The sequence below is a fragment of the Poecilia latipinna genome, unplaced genomic scaffold (assembly GCF_001443285.1).
Source record: "Poecilia latipinna isolate Pla-1442-1.1 unplaced genomic scaffold, P_latipinna-1.0 Scaffold656, whole genome shotgun sequence".
In the NCBI taxonomy this organism is placed as follows: Eukaryota; Metazoa; Chordata; class Actinopteri; order Cyprinodontiformes; family Poeciliidae; genus Poecilia; species Poecilia latipinna.
In genome coordinates this window covers 175,326-187,448 of record NW_015113272.1, presented here as the reverse complement: position 1 = coordinate 187,448, position 12,123 = coordinate 175,326, and the positions used below count along the sequence as shown (strand labels likewise).

At 39.9% G+C, this 12,123-nt stretch overlaps 2 protein-coding genes across 3 annotated transcripts in view; one reads left to right on the top strand and one right to left on the bottom strand.

Annotated features, from left to right (window-relative positions):
* Positions 1–2,686, top strand: part of myl6 (myosin, light chain 6, alkali, smooth muscle and non-muscle) — a 7,601-nt gene extending 4,915 nt beyond the window's left edge. The window contains exons 3-6 of the mRNA XM_015043911.1: positions 667–810; positions 1,008–1,181; positions 1,338–1,415; positions 2,329–2,686. Coding sequence (XP_014899397.1) covers positions 667–810; positions 1,008–1,181; positions 1,338–1,415; positions 2,329–2,357 — 425 coding nt within the window. The 3' untranslated portion in view covers positions 2,358–2,686. The remainder of the gene's footprint in view (positions 1–666; positions 811–1,007; positions 1,182–1,337; positions 1,416–2,328) is intronic.
* Positions 2,687–4,519: 1,833 nt separating this feature from the next.
* smarcc2 (SWI/SNF related BAF chromatin remodeling complex subunit C2) overlaps positions 4,520–12,123 on the bottom strand; it is a 16,982-nt gene continuing 9,378 nt past the window's right edge. For both annotated transcript variants that reach the window (XM_015043903.1, XM_015043905.1), the window contains exons 13-26: positions 11,868–11,998; positions 11,259–11,330; positions 11,035–11,148; positions 10,790–10,943; positions 10,587–10,703; positions 10,237–10,299; positions 9,896–10,154; positions 8,879–9,040; positions 8,725–8,786; positions 7,938–8,058; positions 7,689–7,852; positions 7,459–7,593; positions 6,429–6,792; positions 4,520–5,501 (exon numbers count right to left, since the gene is read on the bottom strand). In XM_015043903.1, coding sequence (XP_014899389.1) covers positions 5,437–5,501; positions 6,429–6,792; positions 7,459–7,593; positions 7,689–7,852; positions 7,938–8,058; positions 8,725–8,786; positions 8,879–9,040; positions 9,896–10,154; positions 10,237–10,299; positions 10,587–10,703; positions 10,790–10,943; positions 11,035–11,148; positions 11,259–11,330; positions 11,868–11,998 — 1,983 coding nt within the window. In that variant the 3' untranslated portion in view covers positions 4,520–5,436. The remainder of the gene's footprint in view (positions 5,502–6,428; positions 6,793–7,458; positions 7,594–7,688; positions 7,853–7,937; positions 8,059–8,724; positions 8,787–8,878; positions 9,041–9,895; positions 10,155–10,236; positions 10,300–10,586; positions 10,704–10,789; positions 10,944–11,034; positions 11,149–11,258; positions 11,331–11,867; positions 11,999–12,123) is intronic.

Below are 12,123 nucleotides of genomic sequence, written 5' to 3'. Positions count from 1 at the left end.
TTGAATACTACTTTTTTTGTTTGACATGATTTTTTTTTTTTTGATTGAATAATTGTGAAACAAAACTAACTCCATAGATCACCTAAATCTTGCATGATTCAATTGTATGAAAAATTACGTTTTCACACAACTTTTGTTAGTATCAACTGTAAATATAGCAAGTTTTGGGCTGCCAGTAATAAATGTGGATTTACAGAACTGCCACTAAATAGATACTTCTTTGTACAATAGATCAACTCCAAGTCATAGCCAAGTCTGCAAATGCAAGGTGGCATTATCGGGAAATACTAAAACATTTTCTACCGTTTTCACTTCTTCGAAATACTTAAAAAAGGACCCAACAGGAAACTTACTTCAGTTCTTTTAGGGACATTTCATCTGCGTAGTTGTGTGGAGCTTATTTGCTTTTCAGCTCAGATATGACCTATCTAACCAGCAGATTCTGCACTGCCCCTTCTATGGATATGCTGCACTAACTGGATGTCTGAACAACTTTAGGGAAATGAAGCTGAAGAAGTTTGTTCAATAACTTATCTATGGCCCTCGGACACATTTGAATGTTTTGCTCTCATTTCTTTGTGCCTGGATGGTTTGTCACTAACAGATGTCGAGCTTAGCATGTGCCGTTTAGCTGAACCGCACTTCTTTCTCTTTTTCTCTTTTCAGAGTTTAAGGAGGCCTTCCTGTTGTTTGACCGGACCGGTGACGGGAAAATAACCTACAGTCAGTGTGGCGACGTGATGCGAGCTCTGGGACAGAACCCGGTCAACGCAGAGATGCTAAAAATTCTCGGAAACCCCAAAATGGAAGGCAAGAATCTAATTTCACCAGTCGCACAAACGGGGAGTGTAAAAATCCAGATGGATAAATAACTGTCAGACGTTTGGTTGGCCCGTTTGGATAATTTTATTTTTAAATTTCACCAGACGGCTTGTGGAAAAATCTGCTTTGTGTTACATTTCTGGAATATAAAAGTTTCCCTCCTGCTTTCTTTTTACCGCCTGCAGAGATGAACAACAAGCTGCTGGATTTTGAGCAGTTTCTTCCCATGTTTCACGCCATCGCTAAGAACAAGGACCAGGGCTCCTTTGAAGACATTGTCGAAGGCCTGCGCGTCTTTGACAAGGAGGGAAACGGCACAGTGATGGGAGCAGAGCTGCGTCACGTCCTCACCACTCTGGGTAAGACCTGCACCAGAAAAGCTCAGCTTGACGTTTCTCTGTACAGTTCAGATGTTTGTGGTTAGGTCAGCACTTCCAGTAATGCAAAAAAAAAAAAAAAATAGTGTATATTTTTTAAATGAATTTCTCAATTTGAATTTTATGTTTGTGTTTCAGGTGAAAAGATGACAGAAGAAGAGGTGGAGACACTTTTAGCAGGGCATGAAGATGCCAATGGCTGCATTAATTATGAAGGTAAATCTGATGGATAAGAAATACATCGAGCAAAAATGACAGACATAAATACACACACTTCTCACAGTCGGTTTAGTATTTCCTGAAGCAAATGTTACTATGCAAGTTACGTCTGAGTATGAGTATAGTTTCAGCATCCAGGTGAACAAAATTTAATGGCAGGCCTCTATTTATATATATATTTCTAATGTAATTATCATTTTGGGGTTGTTTTTTTTAGCTTTTTTTCAAACTAAACAACAAAACTCCATCCCACAGTGGAGATCTTTAAAGAAGTAAAAAAAAATGAGTCAACATATTTTTTTGACTCATAAAAAATGCAGTAAGCAAGTGAAACATTCCTTACTGCAATGTTTCACTTTGCAGTAAGGAAAGTGAAACATTCACAGATTTAGATTTTTATGTTGCTTGATAAATGTCACATTTGTAACCAAGTACACTTTAAATACTTTCTTGCTGATCCTGCACTGAAGGCAAGCAGACGACCAAACCCAGGCGTGCTCTCAGTCATGCCAAACATAATGGAGGAAGAAAATTACTTTTTATACGACAGTATTAAATATGGCTGGCCTGTTGACCATAAAGATAAAGTAAAATTTACCAACAACAAGCGAAAGGAATTAGGAAAGAAAAACCACTCAACCATACATGTATCTCTGACTGCCAGCTGTTCACTGCCAGTTTTGTTAAAACGGTAAACATTACTGCATTTGTTTGTTTGCGGGGGATTTTTTTCCCCTCACTGGGTTTTGAAACAAACAGTCATTGCATATTTTATTATGTTGTTTTATAACTCATTATTTTTTGGTGTTTTGGCTGGAGAAAGCTTCTTTTTTTTTTTTCTCCACTGAGGGATGGTGATGAAGTGTGCTCCTGTCATGGTGATGCCAAGTTTCTTCCCGTCTCTTTGCAGAACTCGTCAGGGTGGTGATGAGTGGTTAAGGACGTCAGACGCCTCCGTCTTTCAATTTATTCCTGAATATTTTCTGTGCTGTTTGTCTCGTCTTTCTCTTTCATCCACGTCATTCTACCTCCAACATTGTTTTGTTGCTGTTGAACCTTTTTTTTTTTTTTTTTATGTGCCTTTTCCTGTCTAATGTGAAAACCTCATATTCCTAACTCCTGTTGACGTTTGCAGGCACAATCAGTGGTACAACTCCTCTTTTTGGTTTACCTTCATCATCTTTGTGTTGTTCTTTTCTTTTGGATGGATATGATCATGAGACCTGTTGCGTTAAACATATTGAATAAAATGGTTTACAAAGTTTTAATTAGCCTCCAAGTTTTGTAAGTCAAAATAAAAATAGATTGAAGTTGGGTAAAATGGATTCTGTTGATGAAATGTTGGGATGTGGATTTGTGATTTCTTTAAAATTGTCTGAGAAGGTTTTCAAATTATTCGTGTTTTGCCGAATACAAATACAGACCTATTTTGTTCAGCCTGCTCAGTCAAAAGATAATCCAGGTAAGTATATCAAAAATACATCTAGCTGAATAAAACTACTTGATCTGGATGAGAAGCTGCTGCTATAAAAATAACTCAGAAGGCTTTTAAGCTAGCATTAATTCATAAACTGAATTTATCCATGTTATTTTCTGAATTAATGCAAATGCATCTTGATCGGATTAGATCAGTTAATTTTGTTGAACTGGATAAAACTGATTTAATTTGGTCTGAACTGGATTTCTACATTTAAATCGAGGCACAGATGTGACTGTATTTTAAAGCAGCGCCTTAAACATTTCTTGTGGGACACAATTAATCCAAAGATGTCAAGAAATGATCGAGAACCTCCACAATTTGGTTCATTTTACAAATTCTACAAAATAAATAAAATCCTTGGTAGCAAGGAAATTAATCTAAACCTTTAAACGGAAAGGAATGAATGGAAGTGATAAAAGATAAAGTACTTGGTGAACAGAAATTATTTTGGTAATCCTAAATGAAACTAAACCTAAAACGAGATGAGTTTTGTCTAATCTTGAGGAAAAATTAGTTTTTTGCACATTAAATGTGAAAACCTGGTTTCTGTTGTATTTGAACATGAATGAGGCCTGCTTGCTCTATGAGTTCACTTAAGATTATTTTTGGAAACTGGAAGAGCATCAAAATGAACAAAATTAGTTTTAAATGCCATGAATGAAAAAAAAAAACACTACACAATGACTCCTCTTCACATCTTTATTTTTTCCTCAAACATTTTGTAATTAAACCAGTTCTGATGTTTTTTTTTTTTAAAAAATTGTCAGCACTAATGTGATGATTTTCAGAGGAAAAAAAACTCATGTCTACTGTATAATACCGCACTTGCTGCTACCTTGAGCGAAGTGAAAAACATACAGAAACTGAGCTGACACTTATTTCATATCACAAAATTCACACAATGTAGTAATAACACAGATAAAAGATGTCCATTTATGCTCACGGCCGAGGTGAGGACTGCACTGGCTAGATGGACATTAACTGCAAACGTTCACCATCTGACTGGATTATATATCATGACACTGATGTGACGTGTTGAGTGTGTGGAGCAAAAACGTTTTTTTTTTTTTTTTTTTTTTTTTTTTAGTTTTCCAAACTTGGTGATCACACGACTGATGACACTTAATAAAAAAAAAAATAAAAAAAACAACTGAAAGGTAATGTTGTTTACAAGTCTTAATGGCGTGGGCACACATGATCACAGTCACGTCTCTGACAGATCCGGCAAAAACAGTCCAGATCGCACACGAAGATGGCGAAGGTAGATACAGGCTACAAAGATAATAATATACAGTTACAATGTTGACATATCAAAGGAAAAATATGGAAAAATTACATGTAAAAAATATAAAAAATCGACAGGATATAAAGTGAAAACACTGTTACGGATTTCAAGATTTCTCTGCTAGAGAGTTTTAAGGTGTTCCCTTGTTTTTGACAACATTGGAGTTTCTTCCAATTTTCTGTATGAAAAAACAAAAGTTGTTAAAAAAAACAACAAAACAATCCCATATGCAATCCCAAGCAACCATCATAAAAGAAAAATATTTTGGTTTACATAACACAGCATCTAATACTGCTTTGCATGTAGTTGCTATAAGTGAACATAAGTACATGTTTAGACTGGATGCTTAGAGTTCATCCACACTGAAAGGTTTTACTCTAAGTCCTGCTGGCATGATGGGAGTTTAAACGAGAAAAAAAATCAAAGAAAAGTCTTTTCAGGATTTCAGGCTGTACTTTAAGTTTCCACAGCATCATAACTGGATACAAAATAGATGTTTGTAACAGATAATCCAGTTTACAGTCCGTTTCCCTTAACAGCTTAGATCGGCTAATTTAGCGATTTAAATCTCTTCCTTCATTACAGACTTTCAGTCATGTAACCTTCAGGTTCAACCCTGTAGACACGACTTATCCATGCGACGTAAACACAAGTGGATCTAAAGAACCATGAGTAAGTTTGAAACTTCCTGTTGGTTGAAGTATTTAAGACCACAAAACAAAGATATAAGTGCTAGAGTTCAATACGACGGATGCTTCAAGTCTTTCAGCGAGACTTTCAAGGAGAAAAGTGCTTTTCCTTTACATATATGTATGTTTTTTTTAAAACGTACCTAAAGTACAAGGAGGCAGGGCCACTGGATGAACTATGAGGCTTCATGAGCTATCGCAAAATGTTGCAGAACACTGAATGAAACAACAGGAAGCTTTTGTTCTACGCTCTGACACGTTGGCGAAGCTGAGTAAGGTGTTTACTGTGAACTCGCCTCGCTGCCGTTTGGTCGGCAGCAAAAGATTTAAATCAGTTTTCCCTTAAGAGAGTCAGTTGTGTTTTCAAATGACTTACTTTCAAACAAAGAGGTGGATTCATTTACATTTTGATGTTCACATCGATTGCCTTGTAGAAAAACAAAAACTAAACATGTAAAATGTCTTCTCATCCATCTGTTGGTGACTTCTTCATTTCAGTTGATATAGGCAGGCGTCAAAATGGTCAGTCATTTGGATTCGCAGGCAATTTATGGGTGTTTTTCCTCACTGTGGTGCAGGAACAGGAGCTGACGGGTGGAGTGACTCACCTTGGTGAGGAGCGCTGGGCTCTGTGGGAGGAGCAGGAGGGGAAAAATATAACAGCTGTGACTTCAGGTGGAAAGCATTGTGCTGTTTAAAAGTTGGACTCTTTCTCTTTTTACAAAAGTTGTCAAAACAACAATGCTTGCATTTATTGAGATGGGCATCATTCAGACACCATGTTCAGTCAGTGAAATGTTGACTAGTAGCTTATTGTGGTGGGCGGAGCAAATTATAACCATCTTTTTAACCTATAACTATCCAGCTTATTCAAGATCAACAGCAAAGATGAATGTTGATTTAATTCAAGACATTCTTCTGGTGTAAGGGTCTGTAACCTCTTTGGGTCTTCCACTATGGTTTTTAACAACTTTGGCTAAAAATTAAAATAAAACAGTTAATGTTCTTAAATGCATATATAATAAAAAAGGTTTTTATCTTTTTTTCCCCCAAAATTTTACAATATTTCCACAAAAATGACAATAAAAGCACTAGTAATTATTTTAAATCTCAAAGTTTTATTACGGCTGAACGATATGACTGAAAAAGATGATTTCATATAAGTGGATATTGATAATTATTGATCAATTATTTGTTTTAAATATGGAAAATGCCGCCATCTGGTGACGTGACCTTTTCTGTTTTATCCACAGTTTTTCACACCACTCCATTGTGTCTTTTATTTTTAAGCAGTTTTGATGCACAGTGGCACAAACCTTAAACTGCTGCTGCACAAGTTACTCCACAGGCTGTTGCTAGGTAACCACAAGCTGAGTTCCACAAGGAACTCAGCAGGCTGTTGCTAGGTAACCAAAGAGTGAGCGAGTTAGCCGATGGCATCCAGCTAACAAATGCCAGAATACCATAGCAAAAACTCCAAGTGTTGTTGTGAATTCCTGCTATAACTGCATTGAGCAACAACTAATGTGATAAATGAGCTCCACCTCTTAACTCACCGTGGTGTACGGGTGTAGTGCTGGAGCTGGAGTGAGGGGCCGGGGGCTGGCCTGGGGGGCAGGGAGATGACGTGTGAGTGCCTGCTGCAGGTTGGGACTCGGGGGCCGGGGCAGAAGAAGCTGGTGGGGCAGGACTGGGGGCCGCCTGTGGAGCTGGTGTGCTGGGAGCTGGCTGACTGGCACTGGGGCCTTGAGGCGGTGCAGCTGAGGCCGCCTGGTTGGAGTGAGGGCCTCCGGCCTGGCTGTGCTGCTGGTGCTGGATCTGCTGGAAGTGCTGCTGGCGGGCCCTCATCTCAGCGTACTTCAGCTGCTCCATGTGGAAGGACTGGCGGTCAGCCAGCAGCTGCTGCCGCTGGTACTCCAGCTGAAAACACAAACACAACTTAGAGCTTGATGATCAATTCAGATTTTTTTTTGTGAAATCAGATATTTTATTTAATTTTTTCATACATTGTAGGTCATATTTTCAAATATAATCGACTTATATAGGATCTCCTGTGAGATTTGCAAACAACCTGAAAGAATCTCGCATCTGCAGTGGAGGACGCAGTAACATCAGGAAGAGAGCGCGCTCAGTGTTTGCAGAAGTAAACATGGATGCTAATGGTGGAGCATATGTTGTGATTTTAAAGCTGCTGTCTAACCAGAGCACGAACATTAACCACTTTAATCCACATTTCTGTCTGCCGTGATTGTTGTTTCCATCCTGTTCAGGATGCAGAATAGTGACGTTTGATGAATGTGACCTGGCCTTACAGACACAGGTCACATTCGAAAAGATCGGATCATATTTAGAGCCACATATTTAAGTGGTTTGGGTCACATTTATAAAAATTTGATCTGTGTTGTTCAGTCTGTCACGAAAGGATCAGGTGCAGGTAACGTAAGAGCAAAAACAAATCGGACTTGAATCACTTCAGGCTGCAGTCTGAACGTATAGCGTTAGATTATTTGGTGAAACAATACTCGGATTATAAATAAAACTGTGTGCTGTTTAACAGGACCACATATCCCAGGTTCCCGCACTCACAGCCTCCCGCTCTCTGTCCATGATAGTTTCCAGTTCTTCAAAGTGTCGCAGTTTAATCTCAAGCTTCTTCATCTGGGTCTCCACCAGCAGAGCCACCAACGATTTGATCTTCCTCTCTTCCACTGCAGCTAAATGCTGTGAACACAGAGCAAAGGGATCTGCCTTTATAGGAGGTAAAGGATTAAAAAAAGAGTGTCTTGAAGAGGCAGGAGTGACAAATTGAGCTTCACCTTGGCTTTGACGGCAGCAGCTGCTAACGCGGAGGCGGCAGCAGTTGCCAGGTTTCCCTCTCCCACATCGCGCTCGACTTTAGCCTTCCTCTCTCCTTCCGTCTCTCCTTCTCTTTGTCCCTCCTCTGTTCCCTCCTTAGCATCCTTCTCCTTCTCACCATCACCTGAGAGAAGAGAAGAGAAACATAATGTCTGAGCTTTAATCGGGCTTTTATGCATCTGACATCTCAGAGATAAAGCCTCGCGTACCCATCTCAGGCTCTGTTTTATCTGCCTCTCTCTCGCCTTCGGCTTCTCTTCCTCTTTCTTCTTCTTTCTTCCCATTCTCCACCTGCTTCTCTTCCTCCTCCATCGCTCCATCTTTGCTCTCCTATGTGAAAGAAAAACAGTAGGTGGAGCTGTTTTTTTTTTTAAATGATCTATTATTCTATAGATTATTCTGATTAATCAAATAAATTAGAGATTTTTCATGTAACCACTTCAGCCTTTTAGATACAATGTTATAAATACAGTGACAGATGTAAATAAAAGGCAATTAAACTAATTTATTAAATAAGAAAATTAACATTTTATGGACTAAAATGCAACAATAAAGCCTTCCTTTAGTGAACTCTTGATCATCTGCAGCTAAAACGTACGTGTTGAGCTCAGCCCTTTCTGGATTAATCAAAGAATAATTGAATAGAAAAAGTGCTTAACGAGAATTTTTATTTATTTATTTATTTTTTTTTTTACAGAATTTGAACCAAGTCAAGCTAAAACAATGCCACTTGAGAAAACATATTTACAGACAGAGAAGTTGTTCCTTTATTTTAATGCAAAGCAGTTCTGACCGTGTTGTTCTTTTAGGAAATTTCCTTTTTTTTTTAGTTTGTAGACTCCAGTTGACGATTAATCAACATTTCAATCATTGATTTGTCACGATTAATCGTTACAGACCTACAGTGAAGTTAGCTGCACTACGGCTCCCAAGAAGATGAACAAAATAACACAATTTGATTTTATTTGCAATCTTTCAAATGAGCAAGCACGATACCTTAGCATCTCTTTTCTCCTCACTCGACTGGCTGTCACTCTTGCTTTCGTCGCTGCTTTCATCTGAAGAGAAGTATAAGAATTGTTTATTCATCGTTGCAATCGTTACAGCTCTTTTTGTTCCAGCTTCTCGTGTTTTTTTTTTTTTTTCCTACCGGGTCTGTCTCCCTCCTCCAGGCCGGTCCCTGCGATGCCGCTTCCCTCCAGGCCATACAGGGGATCCTGTCGGCCGCTCACTCTCGCCGCTTCCTCCACCCGCCGTACGTGAGCCTCGACAAGCGCTGCAGGAACCTCCTCTTTCATCCGGGAAAACTCCTCTAATAAGGAGAGACACATTGTTCTTGTCAAGACTTCAGGTTCTTTACTTTAAATAAAACAATTAACACATTGTGCTTTAGTTAAAGGTGAGCTTGAAAAGGCTAGGATAGGTGTATGGGCTTCACAAAGCATGTTCATCACATTATTTGCATAAAATCATTCATTTAAATCCAAAGAAGAGGCTGCTGACCACACCCCCCAATCTCAACGTTGACATTCGCACTTGAAACAGCAAACAGATGCACAATTATACAACCATACATCATTGAAAAGCAGAAGTTGAGCCTCCTGAAAAACCGACAAGAATGCATCAAGTGGTTTATGAATGGTAAGGCAACAACAAAACGCTTTTCTTTTCCATCAGCCATTGTACAGCACATACAGCGGTAAAACCAGGTAACCAAATGACCTGAAGCTCAGCGTGGGTTGCTAGGTGACAGGCTGGGCGTGGCTGAGGTTGCTAGGTAATGGTGCAGTGACCGTAGATTGTGACTCAACAACTTTAAGGTTTTTGAAATTACTTGTTTTCCAGACACCAAAAGACATTAACTTATGGCCAGAAAATGGCTGGGTGTTTTTTTTTTTTTTTTAAGCGCCCGGGCTGTTCTTATTCTTAGAAGCAGTTGAGACTCCAATGGAAGTAAAAAAACAAAGTGCAAAAAGTGAATTTTGCCTAATGGGTCCCCTGTCAGTGTCATTATTGATAAATGTTTAAATCTCTGGATTAAGAAATGCACTAGAACCGTACGTCCATATTAACAATGATGGAGAAAAAGAACACAACAAAACATCACGCTCAGCTCATAACTGGACATCTGTTCATCATGAAATTTTCAAAAGAAGCCGCTTCTCACCGAGAGCGGATTTGGCTGCAGCTGAGGCCACGCGTGGGTCAACTACAGAAGCCAGGAAGGCCACAGTGCTCATGACGGGGTTTCCTGCTTGGCTGAAGGGAACGGGCTGGTAGGCCAGTGGGCCCAGAGTAGACGAGCTGTCCTCCAAGTACGGGTCTTCGATCGGCAACCGCAGGAAGTGCAGGATGCACTCATCTTGTGTACGGCTGCCCACGTGTTCAGAGACCTTGTTCCAGTCGTCCTTATACATCTCCAGCCCCTGAGAGACGAGGGATAGCCATTCAGCCATTGCTGTCTCCACAGAGGAATTGTGACTAATAGTGTCGGCAAAATGCAAATACCTCAAGTAGTAGTAGTGTTTCCTGCTCTGTCCACTCCCTCATAGAGCTCACTCCACTCTTGCTCTGCACTCAAAAATATCACCACAAATTTATTTGCATGCCAGACATACAATAAGGGTGACAGTAAGAGTTGTGCATGAGTTGTGAAGCTAAAACTGTGCGACTTGAGGAGTTTTAGGTAGGACATATTTACACGCTGCGGTTTTTATCTTAAATGCAAATGTTATCTCAAAAATGGCCTTTTTTGAGTCTGTATACTCCAGTTAATGATTAGTTGATTGCTAAATTAGTTGATGATTGTTTCAATAATCACTTCAGCCTTCGTTATAAGCAACCACTCTTGTGTTCACCTTAGCAGATCCAGTCTTCTTGCTGTACATGTCGGTCCGCAGCCCAAAGTTTTGCAGATCTGTGGGCTTCTCCTTCACCTTGTCTGGGAATGATATCATCGGCTGGGTGGCGGGGGTCTGAGGGGGTTACAGTGAAAGAGCAAGAATATAAAATAACATCCAGCAATCTCTGTTTGCATGTTTACATGTGAGTATTTAGAAACCTGGGATGTTTTGGGCTGCAGGGGCACCAGACTCGAAGGAGTGTCCGCCAGGACGTGGAAGTGAGAGGTCGGCGGGGGTCCCATGGGCGTGGGCCGACTCTCTGAGTCCACCTGATAGTTGATCAGTCCCCACTGCTCCAGAAAAGCATGAACTCTGCAGAACAGGAGACACGTGGCGTTTCCTCCACTGCTGGAAAGTTCAGATTAACGGCCGAGGAATGGATAAAGATCAGCCTCCACTCTACCTCATGATGGCACACACGTCTCCTGCCAGGTTTCTGCGGCAGGCGGTGGAGGTCAGGTACTCCTGAGGGTTCAGTCGATAGGTGTCAATCATGAAGTTCCTGTATGCTAGATAACTAAAGGGATAAAAGGGGACAACTGAGATATGCTACTGCATTAAAACAATCACAGTAGCCTCCAAACGCCTGATTAGACACTCTGTGTTGTGCACCAATCGAATGCTTACATCTCGGGGGTTTTAGATTTGTTCTTCCCGTTGAAAAACTCGGGCAGGGCTCGCCGCTCAATGGCATGAACACTGCAAGAGAAATCAGAGCAGAGTCAATGTGATGTTCTCAGCCATAACCAGATATGATTTCTACTTTAATCTTTGCTGAATCAGTAGGAACAGCAAAGAAACATTCATTCGATATGCGAGACCACAAACCAATCAATGATTTTCTGAAAGTCTTGAACAAAACCCGATGAAGATCCTATAAACAGCAGCTTTCAGTCAACAAGACTTTCTGTGTCCAAGAAAAGTACGACACTGAATAACAGCATTTAATCAACTTCTATTATTTTTATCTGATCCTCTTCATTAATCATCTGTGCCATCAAAAGGCAATATCACTTTTTTCAAGGTCTGCAGAGGCATAAATGTGTTATTGAAATATTATGATAAATCCACTGGGAATGAATTAAGGAAAGAATGTTTTATCTCTCGTTCTTTATGTGACTGCAATGCTGTAAAATATTCAGAAATAATGAGTCAGACGGCTGTAATTCCTTAAACTCACGTTACAATCGCGTCTTGGAGACGTTTCAAATGAAGCCACTGCGTAAATGCTGTTACCTGTTGTAGTCGAACCAGGCGGCGTAGCTGGGGATGATGATGTGGTGAGTTTGCTCCGTCACGTTGTCCTCGTGAAGGTCTGAGCTCTTCACCGGTTCGCCCTTCACACTGGGGCTGCCCTCCTCCTCTTCCTGTCAAAAACACACATTTCATTAAAAAGTCATGTAAACAAATCAAGAAACAAAAAAAAAAAAAAAAAAAAAAAAAGGTTTAAACTGAATTTTTTACGTTTATTTAGAATTAAATTAATATGCCT